We start from the raw sequence: 26,138 nt of genomic DNA, 5'->3' as shown, positions 1-26,138 counted from the left end.
GCTGTATTTCTATTATCTGTCTTGAATGCGATCCTAATGTTACGTTTCTTGAAAATATTTGTAATTCTGTACACATCTTTATTAAACGTGAAGGTTGCGATTTCCTTTGCTTCTGTTTTATCTTTCATCAGACTCGTGTGAGGGCGATATTTGAATTTGCTTATTATTCGTTCTATAAAATTCCCTTTAAAACCATTTCTTTAGCCATAGCTCGAATGATGTTCAGTTCCTTGTCCAAGTTTCGTTTGGACATTGGTATGCTAAAAGCGCGACACCAAGCTGTTATAGGTCGTGCATTTGTGAGCTAAGGGGTGTATCGAATCATTTCGTATTGTAACTGCAGTTTGTGTGGGTTTTCTGTAAATACTAAAAGAAAATGAAGAGGCATGCCTATTGATCTTTAGGTCCAGATAATTAATGGATTTTTCTATTTCGGATTCTAAAGTAAATTTTATATCCGTATCAATTGTGTTAAGATTATTAAGAGTCGTAGAGGCGTTGGTTATGCGTTCATCCAGCCAAGCTACCTATCAGCCTTCCTGTTATTCTTAAATTTTTGGCAGTACCGGGAATTGAACTTGGGCCCCCGATGATGGCAACTATTAGTGCTAACTGTTACACTATGAAAGCGGACGTTTCTTAATACAAAACATAGATGTACTGCATGATTTTGATGTGTGCTTGCATTGCATGGGTCTGACAAACGAAGCCATTCACCTATTTCCGTGATGTCATCGGAGCTGCAGTATGTCCTGTACCTACTCATCATCATCATCGTCATCATCATCATTTCTTCGTTCCAGCAAGCTGGGTGCGGTTGTGTACGAGTCTCCTCCAGTTTGTTCTATCCATCCACAGATGCTGCTCATATATGCGACACCAGTTCGCATCTCTAATTGCAAGGTTGTTCATTATCTGTTTTTCCCAAACATCACAAGGTCTTCCTCTTGATCTCTTCCCAGGAACATTGTGGTCAAAGTATGTTCGAGGAGTCCTGTGAGGGTTCATTCTTTTCATGTGACCATACCATTGCAATCTCTTCACTTCTAGAGTCTTCAGCAAGCTTCTTTCCAATCCAAGCTGTTGTCGGATATCCACATTCCTTATTTTATCCATTTTTGTTTTTTGTAGACAAGAACGGAGAAACTTCATTTCTGTTGCCTGAAGACGACTCTCTGTTGGTCCAGTAAGTGTTGCTGCTTCCAGGCCATACGTCAGTATAGGTACTAGATATATTTTGTACAAGATGATCTTAGAAGAAACTAACGGAAATGTTTCATCCCAAAGTATTTGACGTACAGCGTGATAGAATTTGCAAGCTTTCTGTATTCTGTTACTGATCTCTTGATGTACGGTATTGTCTGATGACAGAACACTACCTAAACACTGGAAGTTGTCTACAATATCCATCTCCTCATCTCCAATTCTTACATGAACAGTTGGAGAGTTTCTACTCATCACCAAGCCAACTATCTTAGTTTTGTTGATTTTGAGACCAAAGGTTGTAAAAGCTTCATGCCAGAGATCTAGTCTAGTTTGTACTTCCTGTACCTACTAAAAAGTAGAATGTCTGATGAATTATATTGGGGATATCTTACATGTGAGCTTGTATTAATTTTCTCTGTCTCAAAAAGCCAGGGGTTCTAAAACACCAGTAAATACGGTAACAAACGTGTGACCTAGGATTCCGAGTTATAGAGATATTGATTTGCAATGTAATAATGTATTTACGCACGTGTTTTAATGTAGCCAAGTGGATAGGTTAGTTTCCTTTATTATTATTTAATTTCAGCAGGTTTAGCTGTTGGTCGGAAGGACTACGTCCTGTTACAGTAAATGTAAGGAAGCTTGTATATTTAAATGTAAACAACTGTAAAGTACATGTGGACTAATTGCATGAGGTCACAGCTTGCTTTTCTTTTCTTTTATTGAGATTTTATAGCTGAGTGATTAACGTCATTCTTTCTACAAGTCAGTTTCTTGCTTTTAGCCTTGTTTATTATTGATTTGTTTTCCTTTGATGTTTGAGATGCAGTGAACATCTTGGGGCTTAAATGTAAATGTAAAAAAGGATTTAAATTAAAGTCAGGAAGGACTAAATTCATTAGATAATGGGATTTTAAAGTGTACGAGAACATGTCGTCGTGTTTTATCTGATTTATTGCATGAAGTTGGATGAGAATATGTGTGTTGGTGGAGATTGGATCCACGACCTCTGTTAGCATCATCTTCATGATTATTTGAATGAAAATATGGGTGTGAACTAGTGATTGGTTCAAGAGTTCCTTGATCACAGTTTTGCATTCCAAGTTCCGAATATTAGAACCAGCTTTCTTTAAATCTTGCTATTGCTTGCCTGTTGTTTTAAGGAGCCTAATATCGAAGGTCATCGGCCCAAGTTCTTGCTATTATTATTATTAATATTATTGTGATTTTATCGAATTGAATGGGTAAGATATTTAAGTAACTTCCAGATTTTCAGACATGATCTATGTCTATGTGGTAATTTCTCTGTTTCTAGTTATTATATTATTACAGGGGGTGAAGCTGATTCCTGCCCGTGGTGCCCCTGCTAAGGTAGTTGGAATTAAATCTCCATTACTGAACCGAATGTCAGCATCCCAGAAGTAATAGATGGCAACTATTCAAAGGCCTTTTTCAAGGCCAAAATTAACTATATTATGCCATAATGTAGAAGGTCTATCACCATCTAAAGAGGAACTATTGAGTCAACTCAGTCAAACTAATAACTGTGACATGCTTTGTATTCAGGAAACACACAGAAGTAACCATCAACGACGTCCCAAAATTGCTGGTTTACGACTTGTGGCTGAAAGACCACATAGTCAGTACAGAAGTGGAATATTTGTTCATCCTGACATTCAGGTCTTGTCAACATCTGTAACAGATCACAATAACATTGAAATAATAACAGTTGAGCTTATTAATTGCACTATCTCATCAGTGTACAATCCACCATGTATTGATTTTTCCTTTATGCCCCCTGATAAGTTTTGCAAGCAAACTACGAAATTTGTAGTCTGTGATTTCTACAGCCATAGTACAGTTTGGAGTTATGCACATGATGTGGGGTGATAATTTCCAACTTAACCTTATACACGACAGTAAGCTTCCACCAAGTTTCAACAGTGGTTGATGGAAACGCAATTACAATCCAGACCTTATTTTCGCCAGTGAACATGTATCTCAGCAGTGTGTGAAATCAGTCTGTTCTCCTCTACCCAACTCTCAACATCGCCCTATTATGTGCCAAATAACCACTGTAACACGACCGATTACAGTACCTTTTCGAAGAAGGTTTAACTTCAAAAAGGCTAATTGGGAAAAATTTAGCAATACACTTGACAGCTTCATAAGGGAGATTCCTCCAGAACCAGAATCTTACTACACTTTTGTTGATGCAGTATCGAGAGCCTCACGTTTATCAATACCCATAGGTTGCAGAACACATTACTACCAAGGTTTAACTCCTGATGCAAAAGCCTACCTAGAGAAGTACCTTGCCCTCTTCGAAGTGAACCCTTTCAGCAAAGAGACAATTTCAGCTGGACATGACTTACTCTCTTCAATCTCAGACAACAAAAGAAAAACTTGGTTGAAACTGTTGGAGGAAACAGATTTCTCAGTTAATAGTCAAAAGGCTTGGAGGCTTCTGAAAAAACTGAACAGTGACCCAACCAAATGCTCAGACCATGCTAATGTCACAGCCAATCATATTGCTTCACAGTTGCTTAATAATGGCAAATCAGAGTCAAAAATTGTGACTGGGGAATCTGAGGCTATCAGTACTTTAGCCAGGCTATTTAATCTAACTGCATTAGAAACTGGCATTACAATGTGCAAAAGTGGTACAGCTGCAGGTATGGACGGTATCTGCACGGAGCAAATAAAATGCTTTGGTTCTGGAACAAAGTTGTGGCTTGTGGAATTATTCTACAAATGCCTAGCATCATCCAACATCTCAAAGATTTGGCAGAAGGCATGGGTGATTGCAATCCTAAAACCAGGCAAAAACCCTGAAGATCCAAACAGTTATAGACCAATATCTCTTCTATGCCACTTGTATAAAATCATGGAACAAATTCTTTTGAATCGCCTTACTGAAGTTATTGACCCACTTCTTATCCCACAGCAGTCAGGATTTAGACCTGGAAGAAATTGCACTTCCCAGATTTTGCATCTAACTCAGCACATTGAAGATGGCTTTGAGTTAAAAAGAGTCACAGGGTCATTTGTTGATCTCACAGCAGCGTATGACACGGTAAACCATAGACTCCTCTAAAAAAAAAACAAAAAAAACTTTACACTCTTACTAAAGATCTTCTTCATAACCACCAATTCTTTGTTGAATTTCAGGGCGAGTGAAGTCGTTGGCGAACTCAAAAGAACAGCTTTCCTCAAGGAAGTGTACTGGCACCTTTGTTATTTAATATATACACAAATGATCAGCCACAGCCTCAAGACACCAAGAGTTTCATCTATGTTGATGACCTTGCTCTTGCTGTCCAGCCAGATAGTTTTGAAGCGATAGAATGCACTCTGAAAGCTACCCTAGAAGAACTCGGCAACTACTATGATCAAAACAAACTTGTGCCAAAACTGAGCAAAACTGAAGTTTGTGCATTCCACTTACGACATCGACAAGCCAACAGGAAACTCATTGTGGCATGGAATGGAGCTACGCTAAACCACTGCTTCCATCCTAAATACTTGGGCGTCACTCTTGATCGCAGTCTCACCTTCAAGGTGCACTGTATTAATGTAAAACAAAAGGTCTCTTCCAGGAACACACTACTTAGAAAACTTGTTGGATCTACTTGGGGCACACACCCACAAACTGTTATAACTACTGCACTAGCCTTATGTTACTCCGCCGGTGAATATGCCTGTCCAGCATGGTACAAATCTGCCCAAGCAAAACAGATTGATGTGGCACTCAATGAAAGCAGTAGAATAATTACTGGTGTCCTGAAGCCAACTCCTCTCGAGAAAATCAATTACCTTGCCGGTATTGCTCCTTGTGATGTCAGGAGAGAGGTTGCTGCTAGTAACAAAAGGCTTAAAACAAATCTAATGTCTTCACATCCACTCTTTGGATACCAACCTGTCCAACGAAGACCGAAGTCCAGGAAAGCCTTTTTAACATCTTCAGAACACCGGAAGGATCATCGGACAAAGTCAGGATTACCAAATGGAAACAAAAGACCCCTGGCCTCTTGAAATGGATGGAACCACAGGAAGTGTTGCCTCCCGGTCACACCGAGGACTAGTTGACATGGAGGTCCTTAAACAGACTTAGATCTGGAGTGGGTAGAACCAGAGCGAATCTACAAAAATGGAACTTCCCCATCGATACGGCCTTTTGTGACTATGGTGAACTTCAGACAACCGAACACCTGCTATGCTGCCCCCTGTGTCCATCAAACTGCACACTGGAAGACTTGGTGCTGGCCAATCCAAATGCCCTTGAAGTGGCTAAATTTTGGGCCGAATCGGTGTGACATCTGTATGGCATATATTGTTGAAGACCTTTTACTTGTATATATCTGTGTATACAGTTTTATTTTTTAAATGTAGTATTATTCTATTGTACTTCTGATTCAAATAAAGAAAGAAGATTATTACAGAGTTGGCCATTTTATTTAAAGCTTAACGTTATGAGTGCGAGTGCTCTGGTATGTTGACCAGCGCGTGTTGGTTTTTTTTTTTCCTAAGAGCTAAAGTTAAACAACATCATTAATATTTGTATCTGTTTGGCAACTTTAGGACGTGATATTTTTGTGTGATGATGAGTAAGGGGACGTGTTCCTAATTTTTTTAAGGCCTGCATTTTTATGACTGAGTAACTTGCTTCAGGTAAACTTGTGAGCAGCGTGTGTCAAGGGTTGGACCCTGGATGTTTTGGTATTTGCTGCAATTTAGGGAGACTGAATCTCCACTTTTTGGTCGTTCCGCTGTGTGGTAGGCGAGGATGATGTGTGTTTCAACAGAGGAGAGTTTTATTTTAGCGGCCTATTTGTGTTGATTTAATTGGTGTTTATCCATGTCACTACGGCTGATGCTGTAAACGAGACTTTAATATTGCAACGTTTAGTTCTGACTCATCTTTTATGATATGACCACGCTGAGGATTATTTGTGTCATGTAATCTTTTTCAGAGACCAACGTTAAGTTTTGTGTTGAAGGTAAAAGCCAACCCTGTTATTTTCTTGAATTTTGTGTCATGTAATTTATTTCAGGAAACCACGTTGATTTATGCGTGACGTTGTAATGTCCACCAGATGATTAGTTTTGTGTCATGTAATCTATTTCAGGAGCATACATTGCATAGGAAATGATTGCACGAAGTTTAAAATTTATTTCATTAATATTTCTATTGAGACTGTGTGTGTGTGTGTGTGTGTGTGTGTGTGAGTGAGTTGCATAAATGCGCCATGCTTTCTCTTAGTGATGCCAGGAAAATATGACATGTTTTTGTTCTGATTTGTGTATATTTTGCCATTTATGTGATTTTTATTGGTGTGGGGTTCCGATCCACATTTTGTTTTGTGTTCATGAGTATACTCATGATCAAGGTGTATATACTGGTTGGATGGTTTTTTTTTTTTTTTTTTTGCTAGTTGCTTTACATTGCATCGACACAGATAGGTCTTATGGCGACGATGGGACAGGGAAGGGCGAGGAGTGGGAAGGAAGCGGATGTGGCCTTAATTAAGGTACAGCCCCAGCATTTGCCTGGTGTGAAAATGGGAAATCACGGAAAACCATTTTCAGGGCTGCCGACAGTGGGGTTCGAACCTACTATCTCCCGAATACTGGATATTGGCCGCAATTAAGCGACTGCAGCTATCGAGCTCGGTGGTAAGATGTTTTACCACTCAGTGTATGTTTTATTGTGTACAGTTAGATTAGTTATTTTCACCCCAAAGTGCATTAAAACATGTCTTTTCTTTAATGTTAAGGACCACCACTGCAATGTAAAGTGTGCAGGAAAGGGGAAATACTCATCTAAAGTGGAAAGAATTAACAAACCAGCCAGAAGCATGGGGCAAGCATGCAGGCCACAGCGTGAAATTACTAAAGGTTAGGAATATTTCTTGCTAAATGTTACGTATGTGTCAGCATACACTTGTTAAAATGTAATATTATTTGATCGTCAAGATGAACTCTACAAGCATTTAGAAAGATCTGAGTCATATATTTTTGTCACATGTGATGATTTTGCTACATATTTTTTGTATCTCTCTTGTTTATTTTAATAAACATGTTTTCCTTTAAACTGGCATCATGCCTCACCTTGTATTATTTATAGCTATTAGTTGGCCTCGTCTTGTCCATGGGATATATGTTCCCCAACAAATCCAGGGTACAATTTTTAAGTTATTTTTCGTAGTTCAAACTGAACACGCCTGGGTGCGGCTGACTAGTCTGGGAGAGATTACCTTGATGGTAGAAAACGGGGACAATACTTGGCAATGGTGTTCTGCCTTCTCTTTCAGATAATGCAGATGAGGTGTCGCTGCTTCCACTATCACTTTCACTGTCATTATTTCTCTCCAGACATGACTCTGAGACAATGCTGGCCCCCATTCGATGATTTTCAATTTGTTTGATCACATGTTGACCCATCTCCCTTTCTTCCGAAGTTATTTCACAGGAAGAGGAGAAACTTTTTTCACAGAAATAACATAATGCATACTCCAGAACATTAGTCGGATTCATGACTGCTCTCTCAAAGGAACATGCGTTAACTGCCTGGCACAGAAAGCTCAAGGTAACGTGCTTGCTTCAGCTGGTCACCAGAGCTGTCCACGTCGAACTATATGCAAAACGCATGCAATCCTATTAGACATTTCTGAGTTGATTTCAGGACCTTACAGCTCGTTATGGCAGCTAAAGTTTTGTACAATGCTTTCTTATGGACCACTCTCTCTCTCTGCGAAATTTCATTGTCAGTTTCGATATGACCGTACGGATAGTTCCATTGTTAGTTGTGAATATGATCTCTGTTAAAAGCTTGTTGGTACTGTGCAATTCATGTTGTGATTGGATGCATGTTTAGTGATGATGTCATGGCACAATCTTTTAAGTGTCTCCTTAAACTTTTAACATAAATGTTAGCCAGTCAGCATCATTTAACAGAATCAGTTTTTACATGTTGTTTCACCAGCAAAATCACCAAATTACTGTACAGTAAGTGAGTGAAAGGACATTTTTTACTGCCACAGTGTAAGTTTTTAAAATCTAGTGTAACATGATTTACACACAATACATGGTATAAATAAATGTTTTACCATAACAACATTCCATTTTATGTCCACCTCCATACTGTAATTGTTAACAATGTTAACTGCCATCTCTGGCGGCTTGAAATGTCAGAGATAATGGGGGCTGGTATATGGAGGAAAGGAACTAGCAACTTACCTCCAAGAGAGGTGTATCTAAAAAGAGCGATGACTATGAGAGGACACAACTTTAAATTGTTTGAAACTTTTGTATTAGCAGGGTTGGGGAAGTCTGGCCAGGGTTATCTGCTACAGGATGGAGTTGATCATATAGACAGCGACTCAACATTGTGTGTTGAGCAGTAGCAAATCATGAGACTTTCTAAAGGGAGCTAACTGCTTCAGGCAGAAAAGTGCCTTTAGTTCGGTGCTGGTTTCCAGTGGAGGAAATGCCACAAAAATCTAGCAAGCAGTGCCTGTTCTCCAAGTTAGTAGCAACCTCAATGAAACATGGCAGCTAGATATAAAATTTCTTTGGGTTTGCCGCCCACTAATATGAAGCATCAAAATGTATCAGGACAAAGAGTTAAGGAGTATCCTAGAAGTTACGTACATCTTGTGTTTCCGGGAAGGTGTGAGATGTGGAAGGAGGTCAATGATCCACTGCCCACCCCAAGAGCTCTCTGGACAGGGGTGAGAGAAGAAGCAGAAGTGTTAGGAAAGACTTGTAAAATTGAAACATGACTCTGAATTGAGTACTACTGTTAAAAACATTTAAAATGTTTAAGAACACTTTATGTAACTTAATTACACAGTAAAAGGTAAAAAATTAACAATATTGGGTTTATAAACCATTTATAAAAACAAAACATCAGAGTTATCTTACCTATGAGGCTAGGAGGTGTGGGACCACACAGAACATAGAAACAGTTTGAGCAAACACCTCCCTGACTATAAGGGTTGAAACTTTCCTGACCTCGCTTACTAGTGAAAGAGCCTTTGATCTGCAACAATTGAACACAGAAGTATTCATGTAGGATTCAAGCAATGACAGCTGAAAAAAAAAAGTTAAAATCATACATATGATACCAATAGTTTCTAAAAAGACATGCTTTTATTTGAACAATGCTACATCAAGTTTTCATTGATTTAGTATATCAGGGAAAAAAATGTATCTTTAATGGTCACAACAACTAGCCTGGAATGAATCCCATTTTATTTTGTACAAGTGAATACCACATTTACATGCATTTTAGACCCATTTTTTCACTTTTATAGCCATAAAAAAAGTGAGGAGGGGTCTAACATGTGATAAATAGGGAGCAGATATTTTTGTGCTAAAAATATATTTTTTTATTTGATAAAGATATTTGATAAAAAGTTTAAAATATTCCACTTTAAATACCACATAACCACCTGTGTTCAGGAGGTAAATAAGTATAAAGTATTGTATTAAAGTATGGTGCTACCAAATGTGCTTCTTAAGGCAAATGGATGTCTGTGTATGGAAAACTATAGTCATCATCATTATCATCATCATCATCATTTCCCTTTATCCAGCTGTAGCCGGGTAGGGGCAAATATGGTTCCTCTCCACTTTCTACGGTTTTTCCACCACTCCTCCTCCAACACTGTGTCCCAGTCCAGGTTTCTTTCTATAATGCTGCGTTGGATGGTATCCTTCCATCTCAATCGTGGTCGTCCACGGCCTCTCCTTCCTTGGATTTGCATTTCCATCACCTTTTTTGGCATTCTTTCGTCGCTCATTCGCTTTATGTGCCCAAATCATCTTAGTCGACTCTTCTCTATTCTATCATTCATTTTTTCCACTCCAATTTCTTCCCAGATTTTCTCATTCCTTATTTTGTCTCTTCTACTCTTCTGTATCATACTCCTCAAGAACTTCATTTCGGCTGCCTGTATTCGACTCTCATCCTTCTTTGTCATTGTCCAAGTTTCTGCTCCGTAAGTTGTTATGGGTACGTAATACATCTTGTACATAGTATCCTTTGCTTCCGTTGGCACATCTTTGTCCCATAACATGTTTCTTACACTATGATAGAAACAACTTCCAGCTTGAATCCTTTTACTAATCTCAGCATCCAGTCGAGCATTCTCCATTAATTCACTCCCCAGGTATTTAAACGTTTCCACTACTTCCAGGGGCCTGTCTGCAAGTCTAATCTGACCTTTCCCTTCTTTCTCCCCTCTAGTCATAACAAGAGTTTTACTCTTTTCTACACTTATTTTCAATCCACATTCTTCAATCTTCCCATTCACCACATTCAACTGTTCTTGAACCTTCCTGTCGTCTTCTCCCCAAATCACAATATCATCTGCAAATAACATCATGTTCATTTCTCTTCCTCCATATGCTGCTTGGAAAACTATAGTATGGTACATTAATTTTTGATGTACAAGAGAAGATATTATGGTATTTACAAGAAAGGTAATGTTTTGTTTAAATATGGCAAAAACAACCTATCATCTTTGAAAAATATAAACCAGTTCATACTCACCAATCACATGCTCGAATATTAGTTGCTAGAAGAAGTTTCAAAATTGCAGTGAACAACAAAAGTCATTTCTAAACTGTCCATCACAAATGCATGCTCATTATCTCTAAAGAACATCTTATACTCCAAAAATGATCACTTCTTATCACAGGACATCAGACATGCATAGTTAAGGATAAGAATGTCACCAAAATAAATGCCATCAATATCACCAACACGAGGACTCTCTAATACTTTAGCAACTTTGCATATTTCTTTTAAACCCTCTGTTTTTAAAAAACAGATTTATGTATTTGACCTTTAACAGTCCATGTACCTGTGAGGCTGAGAGTTTATTTTCAACAGCACTGTTTCGGTTAATAGGTTGGTGGAAGTATGTCTATGGTTCTACACAAGAAACTTAGACTGGCAAGTATGAACACCAAATCATTTTTCAAATATCTGTCTTTCAGTAAATCTTGAAGAATCTCAATTAACGATGCATTGTTTCTATCAAGTGCATTCACAAAGGATGCAAAATTTAGAAATTGTCTGCGTAGTATACTACAGCGCTAAGCCAGTTAACCCACAGCATGACAATAAGCAGAAGAGGAAGCACAAGGCCTGGGGTTTTCTTTTACAGACTGATTCTTGAGGGTGCTATTACATAGACTTTCTTATCATTAGACACTAATTTATCGACATTAGGATACCGAGCTTGTACAGCTTCACATAATCTGTATAGAGCATGAGCTACACAAGTTACGTGTATCATTTTCAAAAAGCTTGCATCAAGGTCTTTGGCTGCTTTACTTCATGTAACCTGCACTATAAGTAAATGGGCAATACATTGTTGTATTTTACTCCGTTTGGCCAAAGTAAGTGCATGGTTTCATTAAACAACCTAGCTACAGTGACATGGTTTGCAGCAGGCATTTCTTTACACACTAACAAATCAGGGTGTTCACAAGCAGTTTTGTCATTCTTCAACACACCAATTGCAACATTTCCTACTTTTCTGCCACTTGAATCAGTGGTTTCATGTAAAATTTCTTTTTAACATATTGGAAGATAGTTTTTCCATAATGTGGATTCATCTGGAGGCTCAAAATTACTGTATTTTGTTAGGAAATTTCTCAGTACCAGATTATTAATTACCACCAAGAGGAATGTTGGTGCAAACAAATGCTCTACATACATTGCAATAATACTGGGATTATTTGGATGGGCCTACATTTGAAGAACCTGGTTCAACTATTAGTACTTCTTGTGAACGCAAAAGAGAAGCAGCACAATGTGCTTCTATCCAGACAATCGCTGGGTTACTTGAGAATGTTTATCTGGTTAAAACACACTGAAGGAAATAACTCTTCTATTTTAGAAATTCAGACAAAATCATATGACCACGGAAATGGTATATGGAACAAAACAACTAACCTTTCTCTTATGAGTGACACAATCCCACTACCTTCTGTTAGGGGAACATTTTTCAGGTACTCAGCTTTATCAACGGTAAATCCAAATTTACTTTTCTCTCCATGATTGCCTTTTGCTGATATTCTATAAACATACCCCCGATCGGGCTGACTAGTATGAGCGAGCTAGAATGCTAGCCAACTCAATCGTGGAGGGAAACAACTTGTGCAGCAAATCAAATTGCTGTCTAAAGGTAACAATGTAGCCAATGACCAGCAAATCTTCAAACTTCAGAAGGGAATTCCATAAATAGCCACAACATTCAGAAATATGATGCTAGATACACTGTTAAAAACAACACTGTAATCGTAAAATGTGAATAAGAGCATCGTTTTAGAATATAGGAACATTTAAAATTTTACTGAGTTACAAATATTGCTGATTTATGTGCTTATGAATTTTCTTAAAATATGTATTTATATACAGTTTTTATGAAAATATGTGTTTTTATGCTTGGGAATGCATGATAGCAATAATCATCACATCACAGTTTCATTTCTGATTAGAGTCCAAGCTGTGAGAATCCATTCACAGATAATTTCTAGAGATGGTTTTTGTATTCTCCCAGATGGTGTGAAAGTATGTGTAGCAGAGGCCATTCATTCAGGATAAATCCTTATGGCTTAATGATAAGACACATAAAGAGGTTGGAGGATCGATGTTAGTCCTCCATGGATTACTGTGAGCTCAGTCTTAAGGATTTCAGCTGGTTCTTAACGGCGTACATCAAATGCCCCTGAAGCTATCTAGCACAATCAAGGATTTCTGCTGCAGTTCATTTCAGTGTTTGACTGGAAGTTTATTGCTAGTTAATTCAGTTTTGGTGATCATTGTTTTAAGATTATTAATTAATGAAGGATCAGTCCAGTTATGTTTCGGTCCCTTGCTTACTATGTTGAGTTCTGCCTCATTAAAGGTGATGCTGGAAAGATTTTTAATATGGGGATGAACCGGTATGGTTTTTCCTTCAAAAGTAGGATTGATAGGTTTGTTTTTGAAATGGGATTGATGGGCTTAAGATGGTTGAAATGGGATTGGGATTGTTTGAGATTAATTAATTTCATATTCAATGTATTCTGCTCCTTAGCAATGATATGTTTAAGTTTCTGATAAGTTTGCCACTGGAAATTGTCCCAATAGTTACGAGGTAAGTCATGAGAAACTTTCAAGTGAATTTCATATTATTTTCTTTTTTTCTTTTTGTATTAACACTTCCTTTCATCTTTTAGCCAAATTCTGTTTGTTTTTAGTGTAAGGCTTGTTTGAAAAGAAGTTCTACGTTTGTGATATTATTTTTTAATATTCTTTAATTATTTTTACATCAAAGAGTGCTATTTGTAGTATTTAAGAATTTATGTATCTAGCCAAGGATGAGCCATTTAAGGGGTCAAAACTTGTACCAGTATTTCAAATATAACTGAACTTTAAATCTCCTCCTTTTAATTACAGATTGAACTATGGAATCATCAATACAGACAATATGGGACTTATATCGTATGAGGTCAAAGCCAACCAGGCAAATAGTAAAGCCCACCAATATTTTAACTTAAAAACTAAAATAGCAAATGTTATTTTAAAAAAAATACTTTCTTGAAAGAATGCTTGTCTAACAATCCAACTCCCAATTTTTTGAAGAGTTATAATAAGAAACACAGAAATTATTTTCAAATACACCTTATGCAATTAAAAACAAACAGAATTTAGCTAAAAGATAAATAAAACTTTTATACAAAAAGGAATATTTTCTGAACACAAAATTATATTAAATTTACTTGGAAGATTTTCATGACTATGGACTGTATCTTTATGCATAAAACTATTAAAATATGCATGCAATTATGCACTAAAAATGTAGAAAATAGGCATTAAAAATTGAAAAATATGCACTTAAGAATAAGCCAATTTTATTCACTCACTTTGTTCATGTATCGTTCACTACAGAAAGAAGCATCACAATAGGTAACAGCAAGTTTTTCAATGTTTTCTGGAGACAAATTATGTCTGAAAATAAGTTTATAAGCCGAGAATGACCTTTCTACATCAACTGAAGTGATGGCACAAAATTTATACACTGCCACCAAAGGTTCCAAACATTCATCTGGCAAAGACAACCCAATTTCACTCAAGTACTGACTAATTGTTTGAATCTTCTTTAGTCCTGGGTTTGAGTTTATCACCTTCTCAAACTTGCATTTAATTTGCTTTCCAATCTCACCTGGAATGAAATTCATTGAAGTTGTTTTCTGAATAAATTCAGGCAAGTCGTGGAGGAGTGCACCAGTAGATTCCAAGCTCTCAATGGTTCTCAGAAGTGAAGAAAAATGCATATGGATGAAATTTACATCTTGATAGTTAGAATCACTTTCAAATACCAATGTTAGTTCATGGACACATACACTATCATCTTGAAGTTTTGTAACAACTTCTTTTACTTGACTGAAATTCTCCTGATAAAACGAAACTGCAGATAACCATGTTTCCCACCTAGTTAGGACAGGTTCCAGTGCCAGAGCAGCTTCAGGCAGGCAATCTCTGTAGAACTGAACACAGGCTGTTGATTTTAGAAACACCTTTTTTCCCACTTGCAATAAAATTGTTTACAGCTGGAAAATGTGTGTATTTCTTCTGCAATACAGAGCACAGCATGTGCTAAGCAGGTAATGTGTATAAGGTTGGGATAAAATACTTGTAGGACTTTTGCTTCTACATATAAGCAGATGCATCTGTGACCATTACAAGCACCTTGCAACAATTATTTTCAATTTCTGCTGGCTACAGTAGTTGAGAGAATCATTTACAAATCTTGCTATTGTACTATTGCTAGTTTTCTCCATCAGTTTGCATACAAGAAGATGAGGTTTACCAGGTTCATCTGGATATAGCTTACCAACTATCAAATTTGCTATGTACTGGCAACATTTAACAGTTGTTTCATCCACCGATATCCAGATACAGTGTCCTGCAATGTCAGAACAGACAGAGTTCAGGGTGAATTCATACAAAAAAGGTAGATAATTTTTTCTAAGAGTTGACTCATCTAGGATATTTTGATTTACACAATATTTCTTCAGGAATGATTGTAGAATTGGATCGCTTAATTCATTCCACAAAATACTGCTGCATACTGAAGCCTTACGAAGATTGGCTGAAAATGTATTAAGTGGAGACTTCAGGTTTTACATGCGTAAAAAATAGTTGTAGTGTGTTGTTCTCCTTTCCCTCCTTTGCTGTAATATGTGCAGTTGTGTTTGCATGTTGTTCAAGTTGAAATTTCTTTTCAGATTTTACTTCCTTCGAGGATACTTGACACTATATGACAACGCCATCAGTGGAATAATCACTATTACCTGACACCCACTGATTTAATAAATACTTTCTGATGCTCTTCTCTTCAGGCATTTTGAGTTAAGGATATGCAGACTATGAATAAATTATCACATTCACTAAAGAAACTCATCACAAAACTAACCCCGGGCTACTGGCTGCCGAGATGGTGAAAGGAATGTTCCACCCCATCCCTTTCTTGAAATAGCTAGGCAGTGTGCTTGCGTAAAATACTGTTATCTCGTTACCTGTTACTCAAAAACTTGTTTACAAGGGATGTCCAACATGCTGGCAAAACCAATTTTGTTCGAGATGTTTTAAATTATGCTTAATTTCAAATTTATAGGTAGAATTTTTTGTTATGTTTAGAATATGCAATAAATCCAATACACCCACAAAATATGCATTTTCCAAAAAAGTCTAGTCCCTACTCATCACTTACCTCATACAAAGGGCACTAGGAAAGTTTTGCAACGTGAGTGAACGCTTTTAGACATTTTCAAAATAATTTCCACCACATTCAATACACTTCTCCATACGTCAAAACCAGTCTCTGAACCAATTCTGCCACTTTTCTTCGGTTACATTTTCACATTCTTAATCCCATGCTGCCAGAAGCTCCTCATCGGATGAAAAACGCCGCCCTTTCAGCTTCATCTTCACTTTTGGGGAGAGTGCGAAGTCACATGTGCAAGATCAGGACTGTATGGAGAGTGATCAAGCACAGTCAACCCTGAATTGGCAAGAAAATCCATTGTTACATTAGCACGATGTGCTGGAGCATTGTCGTGATGCAAGAACCAAGTGTTGAGCCGTGACCTTGGATGGAGCTGCTTGAGAGCTTGGATAACCTGAGGCAAACAAGTCTCACTGTACCACTTCGCAGTAACTGTCCTTTGTGTTTCTAGCACAACCTGAGTCAGGATGCCCCATTTAGTGAAGAATACTGCAATCATCCTTTTCTTCAATGACCTTGACTTTTGCACAGTCACAGGAGTACCCTCATCTTCAAACAGCCACACCTTGTTCTGGGATTTTGTTGGGACATCGCAACAATAAAGCCAAGTTTCGTCACCTGTACCGATGCTATTGACATTACGTGAAGTCCCATTTTCAAACTGTTTTAGCATTTTTCGGCACCATTTCACTCAATGTGCCCTTTGCTCCTCTGAAAGTGAATGGGGCACCCAAAGGGAACGAATCTTTCTAACATGGAGATGGTCGTGTAGAACTGAATGAATAGCTGGTGCAGGGATGTGGAGGGTCTCTTCTACCTGCCGGTATGTCAACCGCCTCTCTTGCTGCAACATTTTCCTCACAGCTTCAATGTTTTCCTCAGTCACTGATTCAGACGGTTGCCCAGAACGAGATCATCTTCAACTCCAAAATTTTCCCTCTGGAACACTTTGTACCAGCAGAAAATAATTGTCCGATGTGGATAGTCTTTCCCCAGCACAGGAGTCATTTCCCCCAGGCACTGGTCAACAGTTAATCCACGAGCAAAACTGTAGCGGATAATTGCGCGATATTCACCTTTAGACCACACTGACATCTTAACTTGCTATCAGTCCCCCTGCTTGGTAACAACTGGTGTGAAGGTCGCGCCTTGCTGTCTTCTAGACCGGTTTTTACCGCTCTTTTCATCCCTCACCATAACAGGGGTGTCCAGCCAACCATTTTTGCGTATTTCAAAACTTTCCTAGTGCCGTATGTACCTATTGGGACAATTTCCAGCAGCAAACTTATAAAAAACTATCATGGCTAAGAAGCAGAATATGTTGAATAAGAAATTAATTAACCTCAATCCCAACCCTATTTCAATCAACTTAAGGCCATCAATCCCATTTCATGAAACAAACCTATCAATCCTACTTTTGAAGGGGGGAAAAAAAAACACCATACCATTTCATCCCCCTATTAAAAATAATTTTAGCACAATTTTTAATGAGGAGAACTCGACATATTGAGCAAGGGACCGAAACGTAACTGGACTGACCCTTCATTAATTGATAATCTTATTACAATGATCACTGAAACTGAATTAGCTAGCAATAAACTTCCAGTCTATCACTGAAATGAAATTAGATACAAAGGTAAGAACAGACTGCCAAATTATGTCAATAGTCTCAAAAATAATACCACCACTATCAATGACAAACAACTAAAAGATTTTAAGGAAAAGATTAGAAACAATAACCTCATAATAATTAAAGCTGACAAAAGGAACATGACTATTATCATAGACAAACAGAAATATTTAAATAAAATTGAACTATTCTTTCAGCAAACAAGGAAACATCCAAATTAATTACAATGAATCCAAGACTCCCTACAGCCAAGGACTTTACCGAGATCCAGAAGGTGGCGTTCCCATGAGACCCATAATAAATTTCAGACCTAGCCCCACTTAAAAATTAAAATAACACTATGTCTTCCTTTTTAGGTTAACTGCAAAAAATACCACAGAATTTTGCAACATTACCTAAAACTTCAGTCAACTCGACATATTGAGCAACGGACCAAAACATAACTGGACTCCCATGGCATCACCAATATGTTCAAGAAGCTGTAACTCTAATAGAAATTAATTTGAAACAACATAGTACATTAAGCTCCATGGAAACAGAAGAATTTCTAACTAGGGGAGAGTCCTACAGTACTGGACACCTTAACGTTTTCCCTTATAAAAAATAAAATGCTTTGCGGTATGTGATTTTCATACAATAATCTTGTACTTCATTAAATGCTTTTGCAATGTCAGGGTGTGATTTCCATATAATTTTACCAAAAGTTTATAATATTTAAAAATACAACGAAGCTTAATTTCCCAGGACTGCAAAAATCTTTTTCCAGTACCGGCCAGTTACCATTTTCTAAGATATATATGTCTAATAAATTACTAACATCAAACAAATACAGAATGAACTCGACAACACATAATTATTGGAATTGACATCCACTAACTTCAAGTTTGGTTTAATTTTTGCAATAATTACACATAAAATACAAAATATTCCCTTGGTCTACACATTGATTGCTTTACGTCGCATCAACACAGATAGGTCTTATAAAATTTAAAGTTAAAAACTTCATAATTGTTCCGTATTGAATAGAGAAATAAGAAGATGTACAATATTATAGGGAAGGATCCACCTTTCAATACTCCGTAGTAAGTTGAACAAAAAAGTAGTTACAACCTGTTTATTGGGACCGGTTTCAACACATTTCAAGTGTTATCATCAGCCAATTAGCGAAGATCTTAAAACAACTAATATATTGAACACGGGAAAAAAATTAACATTGTATCATATCGTAGCAATTCAGTTCAAAACACAATAATCACAGTCAAGAGAGTAAACAGAACATCACTATCTTGCGCCGAAAACAAAATATAGTTGAAGTTCATAAGCAGATCAAGTATGCACTTACGTAAAGTCGTTGCTAGGCAGGTCTTGTAGGCATTTGTTTCTCCGGCCGAAGAGTAAAAGGTGACGTGAATTAAGTCTTAGGAAAACAGTGTAGGATTTAATTTCGTCAAATTCAAAGTGGATATATAGGTTTTAAAATAATTTAAAACGTTAAAAAACAATAAAGCCAAATAAAAATATATTAAAAAATAGGAAGAAATAATGAAAGAAATACGAGGTTCAACTCGAAACAACTTGCCGTAGTAATTGATAAAGAAATGATAAATAGAGAAAGGGGGTGGGGAACGTTTATTAGAGGGTGGTGATGGTGGTGGTGGTTATTGTAATTAGAGGAAAAACAATTGGGCAACAATCCTTTATATAACACTAATTCGAGGAAAAAAGAGGAAGAGAACCGACACTTCGAAAAATGAAGATATCGGTTAAAGGAAGACAAGGGCATTGCTTCCACTTACTTGTGCCAGGCTCCTCACTTTCATCTACGCTGTCCGACCTCTCTTGGTCAACTCTTGTTCCTTTCCGACCCCGATGCTATTAGGTTTGCGAGGGCTAGGGAGTCTTTCATTTTCACGCCCTTCGTGGCCCTTGTCTTCCTTTAACCGATATCTTCATTTTTCGAAGTGTCGGTTCTCTTCCTCTTTTTTCCTCGAATTAGTGTTATATAAAGGATTGTTGCCCAATTGTTTTTCCTCTAATTACAATAACCACCACCACCACCACCATCACCACCCTCTAATAAACGTTCCCCACCCCCTTTCTCTATCACTTCTTTATCAATTACTACGGCAAGTTGTTTCGAGTTGAACCTCGTATTTCTTTCATTATTTCTTCCTATTTTTTAATATATTTTTATTTGGCTTTATTCTTTTTTAACGTTTTAAATTATTTTAAAACCTATATATCCACTTTGAATTTGACGAAATTAAATCCTACACTGTTTTCCTAAGACTTAATTCACGTCACCTTTTACTCTTCGGCCGGAGAAACAAATGCCTACAAGACCTGCCTAGCAACGACTTTACGTAAGTGCATACTTGATCTGCTTATGAACTTCAACTATATTTTGTTTTCGGCGCAAGATAGTGATGTTCTGTTTACCCTCTTGACTGTGATTATTGTGTTTTGAACTGAATTGCTACGATATGATACAATGTTAATTTTTTTCCTGTGTTCAATATATTAGTTGTTTTAAGATCTTCGCTAATTGGCTGATGATGACACTTGAAATGTGTTGAAACCGGTCCCAATAAACAGGTTGTAACTACTTTTTAGTTCAACTTACTACGCAGTATTGAAAGGTGGATCCTTCCCTATAATATTGATAGGTCTTATGGGAACGATGGGACAGGAAAGGCTTAGGAGTGGGAAGGAAGCAGCCGTAGCCTTAATTAAGGTACAGTCCTAGCATTTGGTACACTGCACCCATTCTCCATCCAATGAGTCACAACAAATAATGCTTAATGTGTTTTCTTCCATTTCCTTAGTATTTACATAATAATAATAATAAAACTGCTTTCCGGAAGTTTTGTTTTCCTTGTTGAACTGGTGAGGTACTTTTCAATGCTCGGCCAAAGCGAATGCTAATTGTAAAAAATTTTTCCTGCTCAAGGACATGAAGATTATCTAAATCCTTCACATAAGTAATAAACTGACTTTACATATCGTAATCAAATTACTTTTTAATTCGTCCCATCTGAGGAGTTAGATCCACAGCCACACCAACTCTAAGGGCTCTCAGACGATCTCCTAACATACTTCTTGGCGCACAAAAAGCCTCAGCAGCTGGCCTTGCAGTAATTTTGTTAGAATTAATTTAGTTTAGTGTCATCTTCATCCCGTCCTCGATCCACATTCATTTTATTTTACCCCATTTCTCGGTCATTTCACATTGGAAAGTGACAAGAAGTGGATATAATTTTATTTCTTTAAAAGTCATATTGGCCGGTACTGGAAGACATATGGTTGGCCAGTACTCTACGAAACTCATGTGAAGGAACTTCCCCAACTGGATGTTGTTTAAGAGACGATGTCGTGAAACTTTCACCAGCTATAGCATCCTCAAATAATGTATATAATATTTAAGTAAAAACAAAATCAACAGCTTACCTGAAAATGGAGTACCTGGGGCTTGAGAATAACTTTTTTGCGCGCGATCATAAGCCGGCCGACGTACAACACTCACATCTCATACAAGACTTAACGCTAAACGAAACCCCCAAAGTATGACGCGGAAATGTAGCATCCTTCATATACCACTTGTTAGCTACTGCCATATAGCACCTAAAACGAGAACCAGCAATGGCCGGTACTGCAAGCCAGCCGGTACTGTAGGACTCTCCCCTATATTTAAAATTTGCTCTCAATAATAACTACTTTTGCTTCCACGACAATATCTATCAGCAACATGTGTTTCCCATGGAATCGCCGGCCTCGGGGATCTTGGCAGAGACTTATTTGGATAACTTGGAAAATTCTAAAATTAATAATCTCTTTTTTGTTTTGTTTTTGGACTTCATATGTGGGTAATGTTTTTGCAATAGTAGATGAATGTTTCACTAACAGTAATTTAATTTTAAATCAGCTGAACACATTAGATCCACCTATAAAATTTACTATTGGAAGCAGAAACAAACAACTCATTGAATTATCTTGACCTAACAATTACTAGGCATGATAATTATTTATCCTATAACAACTACAGCAAACCTACCCAAACTATTAATACTATACAACGGGACTCAACACACCCTAATCCTCAAAACAGAGCCACATACTATACCATGGGTTACAGAGCTTTCAATGTTCCATTATCTCATGAAATAATCCATACAATAACTAGAAGTAACAATAACGGTAAAATAATTTGGGAATAAAATAATTTATAAAATTAAACATAAACCCAACTCTAGCTTAGTTAAAGAGGCAAAATCTATAAACGAATTCTCAACATTATGGTTGTAAGTAACACTTAGTTCAAGAAAAGGGACACGCATATGATCACAAGATATAGTTGGGACGATCAATATGGAACGGTGTTCGATTACCATATTTACTTGCATATTAGACCCCTTCCCCCTCCCCCCCCCCCACTTTTCCAGTCAAAAAAAGTAAAGGGAGGTCCAATATGCAATAACCTCAAATTTTGTGCAGTGAACACATGACTTCTAGGCAATAAAGAGCTATAAATTGTACATGTAAACATTCTACACAGTTCTTTAACAAACCTACAAATGTATTTTAGTTATACTGGCTATTTTTGTTGGAAGGCAGTATTTCTAAATGTAAAAAGTCAATAAATGGTGTACACGACTTTTAGGCCTACATATAAAGTAAATATAATCCGTTTTAGTTACTCATATCATGTCATTTGTTTCATCTCATTAATTCCTCTGATGAGGTCGATGTCAGGAATATAAATGGTCCGTTATTGGACATTATAAATTTTCCAGCTAACTCATTCTTGGTTGCCAGCGTTTCGTTCCTGTGTGCTAAGTTGGGTTCATCAGTTGGTACTTAGCACACCCACCAAGACGCATGGCTAGTGCATACCGTGGAGGCCACTGTGTAGGCTACTTGGAGCCACTGGCAGTGCCGATGCACTTCGAGAGACTTTGTCTCATTACCAAAAATTGATGCCTGCTTGGCCATCAATGATACGCAGATCATGTGCAGTGGCCTCAATGGTATGCACTAGCCATGCGTCTTGGTGGGTGTGCTAAGTACCAACTGATGAACCAAACTTAGCACACACGGACAAAATGCTGGCAACCAGGAATGAGTAAGCTGGAAAATGTATAATGTCCAATAACGGACCGTTTATACTGGTATTATAAATTTACTCATTCGGAGCAAATATTTCAGGTTCCCTATGGGAATCGACTATATCATCAGGAAGGGCATATGGTTGTAAAAACTTGCTACGAAGATTCGTCCCACTTCATACTCGACCCCGTAAAGGGATAAGGCTATGGTATTATCATATTATGCAATATTGATATAAATTAATAACTCAATGGCCAGTCATTTGTCTCTGTCAGTTGAACAGTAGGTCTACTACACAGTAAACCTGATCACTGCTTTCATTTTAATTGTCTTGCGCCGCTAACTTCCCTGCTACCGGCATGTCGTCATTCCAAGTGATGTCAACTTCACTGCCATCTCGTCAGCCATGCACTGCAATCGAGACTGAGAGCATTCGAGGTCCCGCTTTTTGAACCTTTTAAAAATAGTTTTGTTCCCGACTATAGAGTCCAAACCGTGTTAAGCTATTCCCAAATGGTTTCTGGAGATGGTCTCTGATATTCCCAGCTGGTGTATACGTAGCAGAAGCCACTCCTTCTGAATAGAGCAGTGTTGTTGAAAGTGTGCCAAACCACCAGCTGATAACTAGCTATGAGTTGTATTTCCAACTGTAATACATAGTGACTGGAAGCATTCTTTTGATAACTGCAGCTGTTGAAAGCCAGACCCTTATTTTTAAGTATATTTCATCCTTGTTCTCTACATTTATCACATCAGGATTTACCTAAACAGCTGTAAATTATATAAGAGGGACCATATTGTTTAGGTTAGGTATGCTATTTGCCGGATAGTGCCAAATGTTCCACAACAGAAAAAACAGAAATAAGTTAACAGAAAAGTTTGCCGCATTTATGGATATCTACAGGTGTGGCGGTAATGCGCTTATTATCATAATGTTTAATTTTGTATGTTCGTTGTCTCCCATTTTTTATTAACGCACACCCTAGTATGTTTTGTTTGTGTTTCCGAAAATCATTGAAAGTGGGAACGTAAAAAATTAATATTATTATTATTTGTTAGGTATGTTGATGAGTAAAACAATTGTGATTGGATTGTTTTTATCACGTTTTAAACCTACTTCTCTCCCAAAAACCCTATATTGTCCCCAGTTCCGAGATATTAAACGATCACTTTGTTAATGATCTCGCCTGCCAATATTAATAGGCCTAGCAACAACCATGATTATTTCTTAACTAAAGTTAACTCATTTCCTCATCCCGAGGTGGTGCAGCTCTTTTTTAGAAAGGCCCCCGGTGGAAGGGAGTTGCATGTGCTATTTTTACCACAAATCAACCTTCCTGCCATTCATAAATCTTGGGCAATACGGTACCGGGAATCAAACTCAGGCTCCCGAGAACGGCAGCTAATTGTGCTAATCATTACGCTGGCGGACATTCTTAACTACAAAACACAGACATATATACATGACTGATGTGTGCTTGCATTGCACGGGTCGGACAGAAACTATTCACCTATTCGTGCGATGTCATCAGAGCTGCAGTTTACCTACGCTACGGAGGCGGACATTTCTTAACTATGGAACACAGATGTACCGCATGACTTCGATGCGTGTTTTAATTGCGTGGGTCATACGGATGAAACTATTCACAAATCTGTGTGATGTCATCAGAGCTGCACAAGGCTTGTAGCCGCTTCGAAGCAGAAACTTTTTCTTCTCTGACGAATTACGTTGGGGGCTCTTGTATGCGAGATTTTTTTTTTTTTAATTTCTTCGTCTTGAAAAGCCAAGGGGGGTCTAATACTCGGGCAAACACGGTATATATTCGCCGACCAAGAAGTTTGGAAGATTGTAAATGATGTCAAAGTAATTCCTAGTGAAAATTTGGATGGAGACCACAGGCTGTTCGTTGCAGATATCACAAAGAGAAGACCTCTTAAAGTCTACAACAAAAGAACACCAAAAATAAAAACTTGGAGACTTTCTGAAGCAAGGGAGAAGGAAATGTTTCGAGAAAATGTTTGGAAGATGTTAAAAAAAGATGATCTGAGATCTGCAAATGAGGAATGGGATAACCTGAGGAGAGTATTGGTGAAGACTGCTGAGAGAGTATGTGGAAGGCAGAGCAAAACAAGAAAAACCAAAAGAAACAGCAAGGTGGAATGAGGATGTAAAAGCTGGTGTCAAAGACAGAAATGGCACAAGAAGAGCTTTGTACTGTGCCAGAAAGTATGAGAAAATCCTAGTGTCATCAAGGATAAACTATCATTTTACACAGAAAAAAGATTACAGGTTAAAAGAATAGTTGACATTGAGAAACGGAAATGCAAAAAAGATCTTGCAAATAGAATAGGGAAAGACAAACCCAAGAAGCTCCTGTACAGCACTGTTAAAAACAAAAGAAATGATAACAGTACTATCAACACAGTAGAGCTTCCAGACAGACAGGTAAATAGAAATGATTATGAAATATTGCAAGAGTTCAGTAGATATTTCAATCACTTACTGAACGGTAATACAACTGACGACGCTTTCAACCCTATAAATTAATGTAGAAAGTTTGACCTGGCTCGAAGTGGTGACAGCAACATGTAAAATGAAAAACCACAAGTCTGCAGAATTGGACGAGTTCAGTGTGGACATGATCAAAGCACTTGGAGAACCTGGAATACAACGGTTGTACATAGTACTAAATAAAATTTGGAAAGAAAATGAAATCCCCAGTGACTGGAGGCAAGGAGTGATTATTCCACTATTTAAGAAAGGTGACCAAAAGAAGTGTAACAACTATAGAGACGTAATCCTTCTATCTCATGGGTTAAAAATATATGAGACCATCCTGGATAGAAAAATCAGAAAATTTGTTGAACCTAAACTTGAGGAAGAACAACATGGATATGGAGCAAACACATCAATGCTAGACCTCATTTTTCGACAAGAATGCTCTCTGAAAAGTACTGGGATAAGAACAGAGAGGTTTTTTTTGGCTAGTTGCTTTACGTCGCACCGACACAGATAGGTCTTATGGCAACAATAGAACGGTTCTAGTAGTGTTCTTGGATACTGAGAAGGCATATGATCATGTACCACGTAAGCACATATGGGAATGTCTGGGACATAAAGAAGGGCCAAATGAGATTATAGCTCGAGTAAAACAACTATGTCTCAAATATTATTACAATATTATAAGTTCACCTGTTCAATACAATATTGTATAATATTGTAATAATATTTGAGACATACGTCAACTTCAATACGGAACCAAAATGAGAATAGTTACTTACTTGTAAAACAACTATATCGAGAGACAAAGAGCTGTGTGCAAATTCAAGGAGGCAGATCAAACTGTTCTGAAACCAAGAGCGGAGTCCAACAAGGAAATTGTCTATCACCGCTTCTCTTCATTACT

General features: G+C 37.6%; 1 protein-coding gene across 1 annotated transcript in view; it reads right to left on the bottom strand.

Annotated features, from left to right (window-relative positions):
* Positions 1–26,138, bottom strand: part of app (Palmitoyltransferase app) — a 326,850-nt gene that overhangs the window by 147,017 nt on the left and 153,695 nt on the right. Inside the window, exon 6 of the mRNA XM_067134866.2 lies at positions 9,133–9,250. Coding sequence (XP_066990967.1) covers positions 9,133–9,250 — 118 coding nt within the window. The remainder of the gene's footprint in view (positions 1–9,132; positions 9,251–26,138) is intronic.

The sequence above is a fragment of the Anabrus simplex genome, chromosome 1, assembly GCF_040414725.1.
Source record: "Anabrus simplex isolate iqAnaSimp1 chromosome 1, ASM4041472v1, whole genome shotgun sequence".
In the NCBI taxonomy this organism is placed as follows: Eukaryota; Metazoa; Arthropoda; class Insecta; order Orthoptera; family Tettigoniidae; genus Anabrus; species Anabrus simplex.
This window is presented reverse-complemented; position numbering and strand designations above follow the sequence as displayed.